This window comes from Neodiprion pinetum, chromosome 7, assembly GCF_021155775.2.
Source record: "Neodiprion pinetum isolate iyNeoPine1 chromosome 7, iyNeoPine1.2, whole genome shotgun sequence".
Lineage (NCBI taxonomy): Eukaryota > Metazoa > Arthropoda > Insecta > Hymenoptera > Diprionidae > Neodiprion > Neodiprion pinetum.
Window position 1 is genome coordinate 7,633,669 of NC_060238.1, and position 14,861 is coordinate 7,648,529.

Consider the following 14,861-nt stretch of genomic DNA (forward strand, 5'->3'; position numbering starts at 1 on the left):
GTATAGTAGCAATATTTTTACATTCAGCTTTACTGTCATTGGCACAAATAATATTGCTGGAGATTTTTGAAACGTTTTATTCCCTTTCCCTAACTTTTCCTTCACAAACTGTGTGTCCCATTTAGGGGGAGGGTTTGAATTCCGAATTTGAAAAGTTCCGAAATGGCGAAAATGAGAAAATTTTAACATCTAAAACATAGAAATTCCGAATGATCGAAGATTTTCTACACCGTGAGTTTCTGGCTTGGTGAAATTTCACCACTTTGATCTTTCCTTGTTTTGGATTTTCGATATTTTTACCTTCGGAATCCTGGTCGTTCTAATTTTCGGTATTTCTGTATATTTACACTCACTCGTTGAGTAAACTACGCTACGTGAGCGTTTTAATTTTTGGTATATGTATCACTATATCGAAACTTTACTCTATCTTAACTTGAATTTTCATAATCTTGGATTTCGGAACTTTGAGCCATCGGGTTTCTGACCGTTCGAAACTCTGCTATTTCGTAAAAGTTTGATTTATTTACTCCAAGTTTCGCCACCAAATAATTCGGAATAAGGCGATTTCGGAACTTTACAAATTCGGAACTTCAACGAAGAACCTTCGAAAGCTATCGAGTCTTACCTTCGCAGGTGGGCATGCTGTTTGTCCAGACACCCTCGCCCTCGCATTGAATACTCTGAGGACCCGATAATCTGTATCCCCACATACAGGTGAAAACTACCCGACCTCCATGGCTGTTGTTGCGCTCCAAGAGCTGCAGCTTTGCGTTCGTTGGTACAAGCTCAGGACAAAGGATCGGCTCGCAGCGAGGTACCGCAGCTGACCATAAACCTGGAACAAACGAATACGAGTCCTTAATCAAAGCCGCACTCCGACTGCGACTCTTTTGTGTCCCTAGTAAAAATTTCCCAAAAACTGGAAGCTGTGAGAAATATTTGTAAATCTATAAATATTACGAAAATCTTGTCAAAAAGGCAAAATTTCACAAAGATCGCTCCGTTCGGGAACCGAAATTTTTTAAACACTGTTTGATCTCGAAATTCTTCCGAATACCTTATCACCTTTTTTCTCTTCTTACTAGAAACGAATTTGCAGCGCTTTCCAATAGGATTTGGATACGGGATTTACCCTAAAAAAATGCTGCACGTATTCATATTGAATAAAGAAATTTCGTTGGAGATGGTCATTGAATTAATAATATTTATTTCAACGTTTCAAAATTGTCACATTTTTAAATTATGTTGGAGAGGAGGAGTGGAAAAATAGTTGGAAAGCTAAGTTTTTCACCAACTGTCGAATTCAAGGTCAATAACGGTGCGAACAAGATAATACAAGAAATTTTTAAATTAAATTACGCTATTCATATTTTGAAAGTGTTCGTGCGAATTCACCGACTTATCGATTTCGAACAATCGATTGGGTTTGAGGACGTAAAATGCACATACACGTGGTACAAACGCTGATGGAATGCGCCGATATGAAGAAGATGCTGACAAGTTGAGATGAATGAAGCAATGCCCGGCTGTATCTTCACCCGATCCGATATTCACCCGTTCAGGAGAAAACGTGAAAGGCGGCGACGCGCGAGCAACAGCGTCGTGAATATGCCCGAGGGAGTTTACCGACGACGTCGAGAGATAGACGTAAACGTACATTTTTTTGGTTCCTATCCCCAGCAGTGTGAAGCCTCCGGGTTAGCGACGATAAGTTCGCAACAGTATCCGAATTTTATGATCTCCCGATACCGCGAGGCGCAGGATTTTTATAATCCGGTTCCCCCCGAGGCCGGCTGGTTATCTGCTGACGAGCTTTCCTCCTGATTTTCAAACACGTGCTGAAAGCTTGTCTGTAAATCAACGTCATCAGCGAAACGAAAGAACCATCAAAGGTGTCCAGTTTTTATCGCGTGGGGGAGGGGTTGAAAATGTAGTGTGATGAGAAAATAGACGGGTCAAAGATTATTTTTGAAATCGTGAGAGTGTATTTTTTTTTTTTTTTTTTCACAGAATTACAAAATGGAAAAAAACGAAGTATGGAAGAGTCAAAATGTGAAACGGTTGAAGTATAGAAAATTCGGGTGGAGTATTATCGTACACTTCGTTTTTCTACTTACTGAGATTCTACGAAACAAATTTTCGCGATTTCAAAAATTCTATACATTTTTATAGTACTACGAGTCATTATTTCATAACTTCAAAGGTAGCTTCCGGCTGGATAGTTATTGATTTTTGTTTAACTATAGAAATGCATGTGAAAGAATCCAACTTTTCGACAGCAATTTTCTCATCGTGATCAAATCATCGTACAACAGTGAAAAATACGACCTGAAGAGAAAACTCATTTTTAGGCATAAATGCTTATTTTGCTTATCAAAGTCTCTTTCTAATGTAAAGCAAATCACTATCCTGTGAACCTGAAATTTTCAGAGTAAGATCTCAATGGGATCTATTATTTCCACGATGTTAAGAAACAACAAGATAGCGTACATACATGTTGAAATAGTATGTTTAGTCATTTCACATGAATTATAAAAAAGCCTTGTATATGTGTGTGTGCCTGGACAGATAAGATTTGCTAAGATCTAGGCTCTAAAATTATTGTTGTCACCTTATAATTTGCGTAAAAGAATATTAGTTAGTAAATTAAATGACTATTCACGATTAAAAACAAAATTATTCTTCACAATCGTATTTAATACTGTTTTACGATTATTTTATCACAACAAAGATATTATTCTTTTTTTCCAAAAAGCGGTGAGATTTTCCACACAAAAATGATGTGTCGAAAGAACTCTGTTTTCAAACACCTAGTGAAGGTGAAAAAAAAAAACACCAAAATGAGAAGGAAAATGTAGCGAAAATACGATGCAAAATTCTCGGATTTCATTGATTTCAAAATTTGTGAACGAAAATTTTAACAACTTTTTTTTACCGAATCAAACATATTCCCAAAGTTATAGAAAACTCGGAAACCAACAGGCGGAGAATTGTCGTCGGAATTGAAGTAGTGACCCTTATTCTGTAATCTTTTTACTTTTTTATCCCCACCCAATTCTATCTTCATTGTATCGTCGAGGGTGGGATAAACGTGGCACTGCAAAAAGTGGAAGCAGGATGGAAATTGTTTAAAGAATGGGGCACGGGCCGTTTGAACGTGGGTTGACTCGAAAATTCTGCCACTTCTAGTTTCTTGTGCAAAAGTGTTCTCTGAGCTCTAAATATTGAGAAATTTTTTTTACATTTGAAATCGGATAACGAGATATTTTAATTTGCGCACAAAATTTTGAAAATTGAATAATCTTTTGATGAAAATTATTTCCCTAGTGTCGAGTTGATGAGTTCGATAAATAAAAAAATCGCTTTTTGATTAGAAGTGCTTCTAAAGTAATAGCGATTTTTTTTTCAATTTTTTACCGATCGATGCCACTTTTCCGGTGTTTTTTCACTGCCATATATCAATTTTCTATCCAAAAACTTATTAACTCTCCGTCAGGTAAAAAAAAAATTTATTCAAGAGATCATTCGATTTTTAAAACTTTGCGGACAAATTAAAACAGCTCGTTATCCGATTTCGAGAAAAAGAAAAAATTTCTCAATATTCAGATCTCAGGTAACACTTTTCCACAAAAAACTCAGACGAGCCAAAACTTTCGGGTTATCCCGCGTTCAAACGACCCGTAGGGGCGAAACAAGCAGAGGAAAATGATATTGTCCCTTCGAAAAGAATGGAAAGTAATCGAGATAAGAAGGTTATTTACTTTTACGACTGTCAAAGAATTGTTCAACACAATTGTTCTCTCAAAAAGGTAATACAAGAATAAAGACGGTCGTTGAATTAGGAGCTAACAAAAGGCATTGATTATTTTTCCGAATTGGAGCAGCTTCAATTTAAGCTGCCTGCATTTCCATGTAACTACACAAGCACAGAATAGCAGAGAAAATGTTTTCAAGAAAAATTTTGAAACCCGGGTCGAAGAGTAAAATTTTTAAAAGTGAAAGGGATGATAAAAATGCTGATTTAATAAAATGGCATTTCAGTGACAATTGTTGTATCAACAACTTTGATTCTGCCTGAAAGGAAAAAATTGGAAAACTATTTTGGCTGAAAGTTATTGTCCAAAATGGTTATTGAAAGTGTTTTGACTTCAGCAGAATCTAAATGACAATAACGCACGAAGTCGATACTGTCGGAAATAGAATTTTAGAAAAATTAAACGAATCGGAGTTTGAGATATAAGAATTTTTTATAGGTGGAATGTGGGTGTTGAAAAAATAGTACGTATCAAAATATATAACCGTAGATCAAAATGCGAATATTTATATTTTGAAAGGTGTCAAGACACAGGAAAGTCAAAATATATAGAATCACAAGAATCTACAAACTAGAAAAGTGTAAAATAGTGATTTACTCTTGTACTTCTGTTTTCATATTTCTATATTTTGACTCTTCCGACTCGTAAGTCTTATAATCAAATCCTTGATGAATCTGCCACGTGAAATTGAAAAAATTCGTCATCATGATCTGCGATTCTACATTTCAGCCTTTCCGAAATCAGGATCTGAGTCTTTTAACGAGATCGATTTAGTATTTAAAATTTTTGAATTCTCAGTCTATGTATGACAGTTACATTAAATAAAAACTACGCTCAAGAAAACTGCCAAAATTTGTCTATCAAGTCGAATTATTACGTAATAATTGCCACAAAAAAAAAAAAAATCTTGACTTAAATTTTCCAACTATCTTTACATTTATTTAACCGACTATTTGTCTACCAGTCAACATTGACCTTGCTCAGCAGGAAATTATTGCAATTAGCATATGAAACCGTCGTATCGTTTAAGAGGTTATTCGCCTGTCTGGCCCAAGCAAAGTCCCACAGGGGTTCGTGTCATAAAGAATAACGTTTATCAACGAATGGTAGACTATTTTACATTTCCTTACATCAAGCGTCTCATCGCAAACTGACCCACAAGTTGGCGTCGGTCATAGAAAGTTTGTCATCTAGAGAGGACGTTCCGTACGCATATGCGTCTAACTTGTTCATCGGAGCTCAGTCTAACTAGTCAATTTGCATTCGTGATTCAGGTTACAACACGACTGACATTTATACACAATTCATATGCCAACGGTGGTATTAGGTCCGTATTTCTCATATAAGAGGAATCCCGAAACATTTCTAGAGAATTTCATACGAGATGTGACACGCTGTTGATTCGAAACGTGAAGGGGACAATAAAGAAGATGAGAAGAGGAGAAGGGAAAGAAAAAAGCACTGACTCACCGTTATACTGGCAGGTTATGTTCGGCGCACCCTGCAGCCTATATCCCTCTGGACACTTGAACGTCGCGCTCTGTCCCATCCTGGCACCCTCGATTTTACCACTCAACGGTGCGACCGGTTGTTCAATCGTGGGACAATGGATGTCTGCAACGCGTAAGCAAATTTCCAGAATCACATCCCTGCGTTTTTTTCCGAGACAGATTTTCCCCTCGTTGCAACGTAGGCTTGAATATTTTACTGAACGCCTTTTGTCACTTTTGAATTAATCTTCATTCCAAGATTTCTTGCACAGATATTTTTATGAAAAAAAACCATTCAAAACAGTTCGTTTAACTGTCAATGATTATTTTTTTACGGTATATTTTTGAGCCGCACAGAGAAAGTTTTCATTTTTTTAACAGTTACTGGACTATGACTGTTTCGAATATTCATGAAATTACAACGCAGCGTTGCAAAAGTAACTATTTAGTGTGATTATAGTTGACAAAAGTACATTCTGTGGTTATTGTAATACTAAATCTATTTGTTTACATCAGTTTACTATATTTTTTCATCGTCAGTTGGATAAAGTCAAAGCATCAATTTTTTCTTGCAGTAACAATAAACTATTGCAACAGTTACTAGAAAATATAGAGCCAGTGAATGTAATAAAAATTAATATTAACGCAAGCTCTATTTTCTGGTTTCACCTACGAAACTCGTTGTTATTTTATTATGAGAACTCTATTTTTCAGCTATGGTGAAAATTGATAAACGTTTATAACTGTGTAGTGATCGTAACTAGAAATTTCTCTCGTTGTAACTGCTGAATGGAATTGTAAACGTAGAATACTGAAATTATTTCACATAACTGATAAATATTCACGATTATGAATGTATAATATTTGGTCAGTTATAACCTTATCGTGAGTTATTAATTCTGGAACATTATACACAGAAAATAAATTAATTTTTGTGTTGATACCCTAATTCTTTATTTAGCAGCCAAGATTCTGAATTAGCAGTTTCGTTTTTATCGATTCAGCTACACTGAAAAAAAGCTTACCATTTACCACTGTACCGTCATCAATTATTTTCATTTTCTTCGCAAATGTAATCGACGAACATGGTTTAAGATACAAAACGGAAATGCGTTTTCTAGCTCTGATCGGAAAATTTTATTTGCCTCACTACTCATTTGGGTCGTAATTACTCGTATAAGATTTTCTCGTAACTATAGCGATAAGTTAATATTGGTACAAGTTTTATTGTAAACTGACTGTTTAAATTTGAGGAAATTCGCTTTCAAAGAGAGTCATTAAATTTAAATAGTTGGGTAAAGCTCAATTTCTCTGGACTTACCGACCACGTGGACGCGAATGGAGTTGGCCAAGCCTCGGGGCGTGGAGCACACGTAATTCCCAGAGTCCTGAGACTTGGCGTAGTATATAGAGAGTCTATACTTCCAGTCCCTCTCCGTGGATGCGATAGCCCAGCCTGAGAAATAGAAAACAGTGTTGAATGCCTTATAAAAGCGGAAAAAATAAAATTTCCAAGTAAAGGCCGATGTTGGGTTGCCTACCGCTGAGGGGAACAAATATCGGTAAAACACACCTAACAAGTTATCGGTTGGTAGCGCGTTTAAAGTCTTCTCACGTGAGCTGGAACTGCCCGTGTTGCCAAGTTGTATGGATTTGGCTAAGCAGTTCTTTCGTGCTTGTAACCTATGCTGAAGCGTTCAATGATTACATTTTGTAGTCACGTCAAAGGGGTTGTACGACTCGAATTGACTAAAGTGATTATGACTCGGTAGGTCTGTTTTACCGATATTCGTGTCCCTTAGTGGTAGGCAACCCGACGTACTTTAGTGTTCACTTGGAAACATCTGCGTCAAACTTATTGCCTTTGTGTCTGTCTGCTCTACCTGTTTATTCGTTTACAACTCTAGAAGTATCGAACCGATTTTGATTCTTTGTTTTTTTGTGAATAGCTACAATGACTGGCCATATTTTATGCTATATTTAAGTTACAACCAAATAAATAGTTTCTGAGAGAAAACGACATTTGTATGCCAAGTCGGAACGCGATCACAAGCTTATGCGAACGCTGACTAAACCCTTACAGATGAAGGTTAGGTTAGGTTCAAAAATTTCTAAGGTCTTGGCAAGCTCTACTAAAATTTATCGAGAGCATAAAACCATTTCCAATGGTTTTGGAAATATTTGAACACGGTGCCGTAACGGACTGCTAGTCCTATACAAGCACAGGGCCGCGGTTACTTTTGTTATCGGTCGATTTCGGGAAGCTGATCAGACCATACGAGGCTGGATTATAGAGCCAGGTGCCTGCAGGTACCTTGGGCAAACTTCGTGTAGGCTTTTCACCCTGCCAAAGAAGTTCGATCAACCCTGTGGCATTTATTTATTTGTCCCCGACGTCCAGCATCTGGCATCTGGAATCGCGCTCATTTTTGGGCACAAACATTCGTAAACGAAACGCTTTGTACACCGAAAACAATTTCTTGCAATTTTGGTTACTACTCACATTTCTTGACTACTTTCTTCTTTTACTTGCGTGAACGAAAAATACATACTTCTGGGTACAAAATGAAAATTATTATTGTATATACGGGTAATTTCACTAGTTTCTGAACAAACGTATGAAAAATTTGCACCTGGGCATTAGCGAATAAGGTTGATATTTTACCAGGAGTTATTATAGACTCAAACAAGCAACCCTAATCTTATGAATTTTTTTCCTTTTCTACGTTTGTGGCAATAGATGCCTAATGCTTATGGTTTTGTTGCAACATGGACTAGCATATAAATAACAATCGTGAATTGGTCGATTCGAAGGAATAAAAGAAAATAAACAATGTTCTTACGGACTGAAAAAGTCCGATAAGAATATTCCGGAATTCCTTATATCACCTAAAAGCCTTCGAAATTGTAGTTAGAGTTCACAAACTTATTTTTCCACCAACTAGAAAACATGTTATATTCATAGCCATAACCACACGAAACGACAGTTACTTGTGTCGAATTTCCTATCATAATTTCATATAACACTTGAATCATTATCGTAGCAATTAATGCCTAATTGAATAGAATTTTTTTATGGTGTCATCAATGAATTGAAATTTTTCTCAGTTTGCGTTTGCCTTTGCAACAATAACGTCAGATTCGCAAAATAATTATGTAACCACGATGAAAACCATAATTTTGGTCACTTAGAAAATCGTTTGCATGTATTCTCAAAGAATAGATTCATGTAAACACGATACCAATGGAAGTGTATCCGAGTAATTTGCCTGAAATTCGGAAAGGAATTTGTCTGCATCTTGACGATGTTTCAGTAAATTTGTCGACATTTTCTCACACTTGGGTTCGAAATGGCAAAGGTTTAAATTTTAAGAAACTTCGTGACTCGTATATTTTTCAAAATAATTGATGACCGAATTTTGATGTACAATTTTATGCCATTGAAATGCATTCTAACTAATTGCACCAAAATTTTCAATCACGCAAGTTTCTTGCTGATAGTATTCCAAATAAACGGCTGAACCGATTCGACTGAAATTCGAATAGAATATCGTTCTCATCGACGCGATCCACTTCAACAATCTTTTTAATCCATACCTACCTTCGGTTTTGAAATGGCGGACGGTAATTCTAACGTTTCCCGAACTTTGAATTATGCAAATTAACTCTTCTAGTTTTAATTTTCACTTTCATTACGATTTTCAAACGATAAGAACGCCGTTTCGACTCTTCATTACTTGGTCTTCGGATATTACAAAATTCATCCATTGCAAATAAAAAATCACACAATATCCGGTGGTTCCGAAAGCTCGTATTAAATCAGCCCGGATTTATAAGAGCTTATACAGCGTTTCATATTTGCTTCAAGCAATTATTTTCCCTAAACGTACCCGTGATAATTTACGTAATGAGAACACTCCGGCTTCACGGACAATCCAATATATCACTGATGCCTTGGTAATAGGTGTTGTTCATTTCGACGTGCATACCTATACATATATATTACCGTATCCAGTCTAGCGCGAATTTTCACCGCAACGAATTACGAGGCATTCGGTAATTTCGGTTGAAAATTTGGAATTACACGGCTGTCTCCCGTTGATTGTACCCTTGCACCACTTTTATTTTTCTTATTCTCATTTTTGTTTGTAAAACTGAATATTTGCGACTCCATTAATGATTTGTCATGTTCAATTTTTTTTTTTTCTGAGAATTGACTGTTGTCGATTTCCAGCCTCCAAAATGAACTCGAAAACTCGATTTTGATCAAATGTTTCGAACCGCCGACACTATCAGTTTTCACAATTCGTATCCGTTCTACGTTTCAATAATTGTAAAGAACTTGAAAACTGTTGCCGCAGGTATATTCAAAGTCATATTAAAAATATAACGATATCATACAAACGTTTGTTTCAACTATTGGGACTGTCACTTTGCAATGCGCCATCTGGTGGGAAAAAATCAAACTAATGCAACCAAGCTGACAGCTGATCGTTGACGGTGTTTTTTTTTTTTTTTTTTTTTTTTGCGTGCGGATGATAGAACTGGTATATTATTAATTAAGTTTAATTAATTTATGTCACATGATTAATCTGAAACCCAAAAAATTACAATTTCCTCTCATTAAAATTAAAAACTTAGGTTATGCGGTGACAAAATGGCGCCGACGATAAAGCTCTGACGTCGTGAGAACATTTTCCAACGCGAATGTAAGAGCGAGAGGAGAGTTGTACAAGTGAAATCTGGCGTCAAAAAGTTTCCCAAACTTACCGGTGAGATATTGTCTGTTCGACGTCCATGTCCATTCAGGATTTCCGAGACGTCGGGCAAAGAGACACTCGAGATGCAGGATGCTGCCGGGAAAAACGGCGAGAGTACCGGATGGTTCAACAGCCGCCGAACCGGCCGGTAAGCCAAACAGAATTGTCGGTGGAACGTCCTCTGAAAAGGTAAATATTTTCAATGCTCATGGGTCAAGCGATTGCGAGGGGCAGAGATCATCAAAGGACTTCCAGCCCTTCGACCGCTGTAGTATTATGTGACCAAAAGTCTCTGCGCGGGGAACCGCTGAATTAGTCTTTTCACCGCGCATGATTGCCCTCCTTGAAATTGGCCTCTGAAATCGACTATTTTCAGGAGGTTCAATTGTTCGTGAAAAATTGCTTAATTTCGATTTGACCATAACTATGAAAATTGGACTATTAGAATTTCTTAGGAGTTAACAATTCGTGACATCGTTTGATCCGAAGTTACAGATCACTTTTTAAAGCTGTTGTTTAAGGCGGAACCTAACTTAAGAGTCCGAAATGTAAGTTTTTAGGGAATTCTTTTGACAGGGAAGAATTGAATTGATGTTTTCTTGACTCTGAATATCTTTTATTACTAGTTTGAAATACATCTGGTGATTTTTTCAAATAATTTGAACCGTAATTGATAGAGTTATTAACTACGCCCCACAGCAGGTTAACGATTTCCGTGCACCTGGAGATCGCAATTTCGAACTGAAACCAACGAAACTAAAATTTTTTCATTGTTTCGATTATTTTTAAGAACGTAAACCTAAATCCATCCGTTATAGTCGAAAATTTAATGTTTTACACTTGTTTCAAAAAGAAGGTGTCGCTTTTCACAGCTTTTTACAATCAGAAAGGGGAACTTTAAACAACGAAATTATCTAAATGATAGGTTCATGTTCTTAGAAATAATCTGATCAATGAAAAAATTTCAGTCTCGTTGGTTTCAAATAGAAATTGCGATCTCCCGAGTGTACGCATTAAATTGCATACGCGAATGAAAATCCGCTGTGGGACGTAGTTAATTACACGATCAATTACGGTTCAAATAATCTGAAAAAATCACCAGATGTAGTTTGAACTAGTGATAAAAGGTCCTCAGACTTCACAAAATATTCATTCAATTCTCCCCAGTCCAAAAAGATTTCTGAAAGCCACTTTTTTTCTGCTTCCTACAAGGGTTCCCTCCTTAAGCGGACACATCAATGAAACTCTATAATTTTTCGATTTGCTTGAAATTTGAACTCGCAATAAAGCGTGTCAAAAAAAAGGAAATTTTAAATATATGAAACACAACCGATTAAAACCAGATGAAAACGTGATTCGTGAAGATTTATTATGAGTTGATATTTCAAACGAATCAAAAACTTGTAGTTTCTCACTGACGTGTCTCCTTAATAAGGAGTTTGTTGAGTTGAAGTTCAGTATTATTTGTTAGTCTTAATAAAAAATAATCGCTCTTCAAGTATATTTATCTAATTATTACATTCGTTAAATTTCCAAGACGATACATTTTAGATTTAAAAAATAGAAGATGTAACCGAGAATACGAACAAGTGCTTATAGTATTGATACTTCATTTCGAACAACTTTAAAATGGTTGAAACTCTAGCGAATTCGATAATTTTTTCTTCACGATAGCTCATTTTAAATAACAAGACTTATAAATTCAGTACGATCTTCACTGAAACAGACATTTTTTTTTTTGCAGTAATCAATGTATTATTGCGGTTTGTTGATCATGATCATTGTTCATGCAATGATGTAAGATTGAATAATTAACTTTGCTGACATGGTCTGGAAAAGTATTTCAGCTAGTTCGTAGGAAAGTTTTTTGTAAGTTTTTTGAACACAAGGAGCCATCGTAGAGTGAAATCCAGTTTAAAACGATTTGAAGTGCATCGTCAAGATATAAGCTTTTCTTTATAATTCTAGTATTTTCCATTTCTTTGATCGTCAATAGATCTTCGTAGCTTACGGTTACAGTAATGTGATAAATATTCGATACTCGATTACCTCGTAATAAAATTAGTGAAAGTATAAATTCTCAGTTAACCAATCTCCTCAAGTTTTATGGCGACATTGGATAATTTGAATTCTCCATTCCTTAGAATTTTACCAACTACCTTTTAGAGTTAAAAATATTTCAGTCTTCATCAATAATTTAAATTCTGAGAAAATGAAGCGACCAATGGGTCTCATTCAGGCTTAATTAATCGAGAATCAAACCATTCGACTCGGCTTAATAAAATGCCGATCGAAAAATTCACCTCTCCTATGCGTAATATTCACCTGAAATCCATGCGTAAAATTCTGGAATAGGAAAATAACTAGCTGAATTCACTATTCACCCGATTGCTCTTAAAATGCAACTTATAATGTGTATTCCGTTCGCGTTTCGCTTCAGTATAACGAATGGCAGACAAATGAAAAGCGTCAAATCACTGCCAACATTAAGACGTGACTACGCAAAACTTTCCCTTTTTGCTCATTTATCACGATGCTCCCCGCATTATTTTCGAAAACATTGGTATGAATGGGCGTCAACCCTTTCGGGTCAGAGTTGAGGGTTGATATGGAACAACTTTTACCACGTAACTCGTTTCACAAATTATTATAGGAAAATCGGATAAAAGCATGCAGCGAGATTGACAATCTTATTTCACATTGAAAATTAGTTTTGACTGTTTACCGGGATCCAAAAATCAGTCGAAATTTGTTAATAGACTGGGATTGTTTTCTACACAGGGTAAAAATTTTATTTCACTAGCATGATTCATTTAATTTAATGAAACGAACAGTTTACACCAAGTTTTATTTCAGGGGAGAAATTTTTTTACCTATAACTACGAAATGTACAGTTATTGGGTTGAATCGAGATATGAATTCATTAAGAACTGTTAATCGAGTATTTAAATTATTTTACGTAGTAATATTCACCAAGTTTACATGACATTTGTTTGTCTTCAATCATTGTTGGTTTCTTCAAATGAAATTCTTCCTTTCAAAAAAAGTTTCTTACAGTTCCACTAGATTTTTAACTATACGATAGCTAGTCCGAATAATATTTCTTTGGCTGCAGTGAGTAATTAGTTAATTTCTGTGAATCAAATGAGATACTGAGTGTACATAATAAATGGTACATAAAAAAAAGCCGAATCTTGACCAATCAACTTCGTTGAATCTGATTAATTTTTTCTCAGTGTAGAAAGAGAGGATATAGATTTAGACAATTTTGATCTACATCGTTTATTTCATATGTTATTGGTTTAAAAAACAGAGAGAGAGAGAGAGAGAGTGAAAAAAAAAAAGATTTGATCAATAAATTCTTAATTTTAACTACTACCGTGAATTTCAATTAAATTTCACGAAATTCTGACCGATGAAAACACTCGAGTGTGATAAGAAACGAAAGCAACAAGATACCCATAAATCTTTATTGAGCAGGAAGTAACGAAGTGACATGCGAGGAATGATGAAGTCTGGGTGAGTTTACTTTAGAAACCGTGAAAGACGGACTTAAATAAGAGCGGGGTTTACATTCGGAGTAATTAAAAAAATGTCCAAACAACTCCGCGGTTTGAAAGAGGCATAGCGATTGTTAGACGAGCCAGACAAGCGTTGCTGCCACGGAGCAAAACCACGTCTTCGGATTGCCTTTCCAAACACGTAGCCCAGCAGCCCCGTTTCTTCTTCCTTTCTACTTCCTCTTCGCTCTAGCTTACGCGATTCTTTTTTTCTCTTCTTTTTTCCCCTCTCCGTTTCCCTTCTTCTTTTTTCCTCTCGAGTTGCCAGGTGCTCAATAACACTTTTGCAGGGTAATTTTATGCTTTGTTACCCTATTTAGAGGGGCGTCAAAACGTGCGTATTTGCGACCTGTCGTATATACCGCAAAACCGATGAACATTTTGATGCAGAGAAACATCGAAAACTTTTTTAACTTTCCGCTTCCGTGTTAAAAAAGCTTATTTCGACTGGCCATCAGCCAGCACTCGAACTTCCAGTTCTCACACTGCAGGTTCCAAGTTCATAGAGAAAAGAAAAGAATAATATCCAATTTGAATTTCAAACTAAAAATTTTGATTCGTGATCAACGATTTTAAAGTTCTCGAATACCATGTTACATGAAAATATGACGATTTTTTTATTTTGAATATATATAATGGATCTACCGTTAGAAATTTTGGAACCCTGACCCTGGATTCGTTATCGGTGACACAAAAAACCTTCATCTACCAATTTGTACCAAAATCGTAATATTTTTAGATTTTTTCCCCACCATATTGAATCTCCATTTTGGATTTCGCAATCTGACTTGAGATTCGTGACAAGACACCCAACAAACCGACGAGTAGCAATTTTTATACAAATCCAAACGTTTTTATTTTTTTCTAGCGTATTGAATACACCAAATGTAAATTTTGCAAATCTGACCTAAGATTTGTGATTAGTGACCCAAAAAACCTCACGGTACCAACTTTCATTCAATCCGTTGATCCATTCTCAAGATATCATCATTTTTTGGACATTTGTTATTCAAATAATTGCAAAAATACTGAACTGATCAGTTTGAAAATGGAAATTCGAAGGCTGGCGAAAAACTAGCCGTAGGTTCACTAAAAGTCTTACAATTAGTAAACTTGTCCTGATCGTAACTTAATTCGATATTTCGTCTCTGGTTTGCCATAATTCGAAAATCCTGCGCCCTATTCTCGTACGTAATAGTGTAAAATTTTTTCGAAGAGGAATTTTCATCCGAGAAA

The 14,861-nt window shown here is 35.9% G+C and overlaps 1 protein-coding gene across 2 annotated transcripts in view; it reads right to left on the bottom strand.

Moving 5' to 3' along the window:
- Positions 1-14,861, bottom strand: part of hig (hikaru genki) — a 60,781-nt gene that overhangs the window by 16,661 nt on the left and 29,259 nt on the right. For both annotated transcript variants that reach the window (XM_046634962.2, XM_046634960.2), the window contains 4 exons: positions 10,076-10,246; positions 6,627-6,761; positions 5,286-5,429; positions 626-835 (listed from right to left, as the gene is read on the bottom strand). In XM_046634962.2, coding sequence (XP_046490918.1) covers positions 626-835; positions 5,286-5,429; positions 6,627-6,761; positions 10,076-10,246 — 660 coding nt within the window. The remainder of the gene's footprint in view (positions 1-625; positions 836-5,285; positions 5,430-6,626; positions 6,762-10,075; positions 10,247-14,861) is intronic.